Raw genomic sequence first — 4,583 nt, forward strand, 5'->3', positions numbered from 1 at the left:
GGGGGCTGGGGGAAGAGCCGACTACAGCTGTCCGGCGCAGCAGCAGCACTGAGTGAGCCTCCAGGGTCATGGCCACGGGGGGCAGGGGCCCACCTGCTCCAGGTGCAACTGCCAGACACCGTCTCCCAGCACAGTCCAGGGCTCCCAGAGCAGGGGACGTTGGGGGGCGTTGGGGGTCTCGGGCTGGCAGGCTCAGGGCTCAGGGTCTCAGCATGAGGCGTGTCCCGGGCCACTTGAGCCACAGGAAGGGCACCAGGCGCCGGGTGAAGGTGGCCGTGAACGTGTAGATGAGCTCCTGTGACTCGGCATTGGTGAAGGTCACGGTGCCCCCTTCGTAGTCCAGGGCGATGCCCACCCTCCGCGGCCGCAGCGCTGGGAAGAGCTCAGCCTCGGGGTCAGTGTTGGCCCAGATGCCCGCAGAGGAGAGGCGCAGGGCCCAAACCCCGTCCTCGGGCCGCAGGGAGACGTCTCCCTTCCTCTTCACCGAGTCTCTGGCCACCCCCACCAGGCAGCTTTCCAGGACCTCCTCCTCCTCTTCGTCCTCCTCTTCCTCCTCCTCCCCCAAAGACTCCTCTTCTTCATCTGTCTCCCAGTCTTCGTATCCGTCCCGGTAGCCCGCCTCCTCCTCCTCTTCTTCTTCCTCCCCTTCTTCCTCCTCCTCCTCCTCTTCCTCCTCCTCGGACCAGCCCTCCCTGTCCACCTCCACCTCCCAGTACACCTTGCCCCAGGTGAAGCCCTTACTGCCCAGCACACCGGGCTCACAGTCAAACTGCTGCGGGTGCAGGTAAGTGCTCTGGTACAGGCCGCTGTACGTCACACACTTCCAGTCCTCTGACAGCTGCAGGTACCCGCTGGCCGACTGCGGGTCCAAGGTGACACTCACTGTGGGGACAGCGAACCAGGTGTCACTGGTGGGCCCGTCTCCAGGGCTGCCCCTCTGAATAAGCCCAGCGCGGGGGGGCAATCCCAGCTCACTCCCCGTGGACAGGGCCCCTCAGGGGCATGCAGTGAATGACCTGGCAGCAGGGCCTGGGGCACAGACCGCCTCTGGCCAGTTATGTCGTGCAGAGCAGGGTCCAACAATAAGTATGGGCCTCTGTGCCCATGACAGACACAATGTGGGGGCTACAGACCAGCAGCTGGGACATCTCGCTGCACAAGGGAGGGACCAGGGACCATAGGGAACAGGGTGCGTCTCTAGGGGGAGGGCATTCTATTTCTTTACAGGAGGGGAACTGGAAACAGCGCTAGGGACACTCACCTGTCTTGTATTCCAAGTCTCTAAGCAGCTTCCCTGGGGAGGAAAAAGACAGTAGTGACCCTCGAGTCCCACACACTTACGGGCCTGTGTCCCACTTGGACAGGAGCAACTTCCTGACAAGCCTCCATCCCTGAGACCCCACGAAGAAAAGAGAAAATAACCAGCAGACCCAGGAGCAAGGCTGAAAGAGATGACAGCAAGGAGCTGGTTCTACTCCTCCAAACAGAGCCCCCACTCTCAACTGGAGCCGTGACCCCTGACCCCTGGCTCCCACCCCAGTGCCCCCCACTTCCTGGCCCCTGGCTTCCACCCCAATGCCCTCCCTGCCTGGTCCTGACCCCCCACCCCAATGCCCCCCACTGCCTGGCTCCAGACCTCCTTTCCCAGTGCCCCCAATTCCTGGCTCCTGACCCCCCACCCCAGTGTCCTCCCTGCCTGGCTCCTGACCCCCCACCCCAATGCCCTCCCTCCCTCGCTCTTGACCCTTCACCGCTGTTTCCTCCTTGCCCGGCTCCACACCCCCTTCCTCAGTGCCCTTCCTGCCTGGTCCTGACCCCCCATCCCAATATCCACCCAGCCCTGACCCAACTCCCCACCCTAATGCCTTCTCCTGACCATCTCTAGACTCCTAACCCCAATGCCGCCCACTGCCTGGCTGCAGATTCCCAATTCAGTGCCCTCCCAGCCCAGCTTCTGAACCGCCCCCATATATCCCCTACTGCCCAACTCCCAACCCCCAACTCCAATGCACATCCTGTCGGACTCTGACTCCCCATTCCAATGCCCAGCCCAGCTCCCAGCGCCCACACAACACCCTTCCCTGCCTGGCTCCTGACCCCCCACCCCATTGCCCTCCCTGCCTGGCTCCTGACCCCCCACCACAGTGTGAAGCCCAGCTCCTGACGCCCCACCCCAGTGCCCCACCCCCGCCTGAGTCGCACCCCTTGTGCCCCCCACACCCCAGCCGGACCCCCACCCTGGCCCTCACCTTGGAACTCTCTTAGTCCTCGCTGCAGAGACAGCACTTTGTCAGAGAATTCTCCCGTCTTTTTCTTCGCCACTCGAGCAATGGGTTTCCCAATCCAGAACTTCTTCCGTGGATACCTGGGGAAATGACACGGGGACCCTGTTACTTAGGTCCCAATGCACACAACAGTTATGAGGTGGGAAGGACAGGTGTGACCACCCTCACTCAGTGACAGGAAACCAGGGGCTCAGAGGCAGAGGGAACCGCCTGCAGCGAGCCAGGACTCGAGACCTCCTGCAGACAGGACACGGGTGCTGCTGTGCTCTGGGCCGCACCCCACGCCCCCATCCCACCCCCAGGTCCCTGTCACCTGTCCTGTCTCCACCCAGCACAGCTGGTGGCACACAGAGCCCAAGCCTGCACTTCTCCAGGATGTGCTCTTGCTCCCCAGCAGGGAAGGTGGCGGGAGGAGCAATGGGAAGCAGGCAACATCAATTCAAACAGGTCAGGTCAGCAGAAGGAGCCAGGCAGGGGGCCCGGGGGTGAGGACACAGGGAGCTCTCTTACCTGTTCAAGAAGTCCCTGCTGTCCTGGAAGGAGAAAGCACAGCATCAGGGGAGTCAGATCAGACCTCACCCATAGGCCACAGGTCACAGGGCGCTGCTAGGAACCAGGGCGCCCACGCACAGTCCCTTCCCCATGGCGCTGGCACCCAGTGGTGTGTGGGCCCTCCAACCCTCCTACCTTTGTTTTCTGTTTCTTTAATTTTTTAAATGTTTATTTATTTTTAAGCGAGACGGAACACAAGCAGAGGAGGGGCAGAGAGAAAAGCGGACACAGAATCCAAAGCAGGCTCCAGACTGAGCCATCAGTACAGAGCCCAATGCTGGGCTCGAATTCACAGACCTCGAGATCATGACCTGAGCTGAACTTGGACACTAAACTGACTGAGCCACCCAGGGGACCCCTCCCCTTCTTCCTCTGAAGAGCAGAAGTCCTGGGGTCACAGTGGGCAGACAGCCACCCAGCAAAGGACTATGTTTCCCAGATGCCTTTGTGGGTAGGCCCGGTCAGGTGACCGAGTGCAGCCAATGGGATGTGAAAGGAAGCAGTGAGGGAATTTGGGGGTCCTGTCCTAGGTGAGGCCCACACTCCTTGAAGTAGGTGCTACCAGCAGGTAGAGGTTTCCAGCCTCCGGATAACCTCAGGTTGGCCGCCCCGTTCCTGGAAGAAGGGAAAGTGTTCTCTCTGAGCCAGGATGCTGGGGTTTGACATTGCAGCTGCCCTAATGCCAGGGTCCTACAGGGCTGGGGCAGAGGGGGTGACACAGGGGGTGGGGGACACAGACAGGGGTCACTGACAGCAGGCCGGGGAGACCAGGCCCCGTCCTCGAAGTGCTCATCCAGAGACCAGCTGTGAGTGTCCACAAATCCTTCTAATCTGTACCTCCAGACACGTGAACCTCGGCCAGCTCAGAGGGGCCACGAATCTGCGCCCATGTGTCCGGCAGTGTGCCAGCACGTGGGCACAGGGCAGTGGGTCCAGATTTGGGGGGCGGAATCCCTAGCAGTGCAGAGGCCGGCCAGGGCCAACGCTTTATGCACCTGGAGGGCCTGCCTACTGTCTCTCCCTGAGGCCATGGCTCGAACAGACCGCGTTTTCCTGGAGGAGACCTTGGTGGCTCCATGGCTAACACACAGGCCCATTCACACTCCATGAAACCCAAGTCCATCCCAGGCCTCTTCCTGAGTTGGGGAGGGGGGTGGGAAGTCAAGCACACCCCTTCAGAGGCTGCTGAGCCCTGACCAGGGAGGCATGGCTACTCAGAGAGGTTCAGGAGCAGGGAGTCACAGGGTCATTTCAGTCAAGACCTCCTGACACATCTAAGCTGCCTCCCCCAGGAGGTGCTCCAGAGGCTCTCTGCCTGCTCTCACTTTTTCCCTGGGGTAATTCCACAGTCCCAGAAATAAACCTCGCCCATCTTGGTCTCCTTCCCCAGCTGCCCATCTCCCCCAGTCCCTCAGGTCCCCGAGAGAAGCTGCCATTCAGCTCGTACCCAGCTCCCCACTCAGGCCGCCTCTGCTCCGGAACCACAGGAATCAGCCCCCACTGAAAGGCATCTGCCAGGGACTGGCTAGCAGGCAGACTTGTGTAAGGTAGAGTTGAGGACAGCAGGACTAATGGAAAGAGCGATGACCTTCCCTGCCATTTGCACAGCACTTTCTAAATTTCTTAAACTTTTTTTGGTAGAAAATCGGCTTTTTGAAGTGTAAGATGACAGCATGCCAGTCACGTCATATTATACTCCATGACTGCTGGAATACGTGGGGCAGGTAAGGGTTATTCTGCTCACAT

The 4,583-nt window shown here is 60.5% G+C and overlaps 1 protein-coding gene across 1 annotated transcript in view; it reads right to left on the bottom strand.

The window, feature by feature from the left end:
• Positions 1 to 6: 6 nt before the first annotated feature.
• LOC115296406 (tripartite motif-containing protein 26-like) overlaps positions 7 to 4,583 on the bottom strand; it is a 24,590-nt gene continuing 20,013 nt past the window's right edge. The window contains 4 exon segments of the mRNA XM_029944871.1: positions 7 to 882; positions 1,262 to 1,294; positions 2,250 to 2,365; positions 2,796 to 2,818. Of these exon segments, the coding sequence (XP_029800731.1) occupies positions 200 to 882; positions 1,262 to 1,294; positions 2,250 to 2,365; positions 2,796 to 2,818 (855 nt within the window). The 3' untranslated portion in view covers positions 7 to 199.

The sequence above is a fragment of the Suricata suricatta genome, chromosome 7 (assembly GCF_006229205.1).
Source record: "Suricata suricatta isolate VVHF042 chromosome 7, meerkat_22Aug2017_6uvM2_HiC, whole genome shotgun sequence".
Lineage (NCBI taxonomy): Eukaryota > Metazoa > Chordata > Mammalia > Carnivora > Herpestidae > Suricata > Suricata suricatta.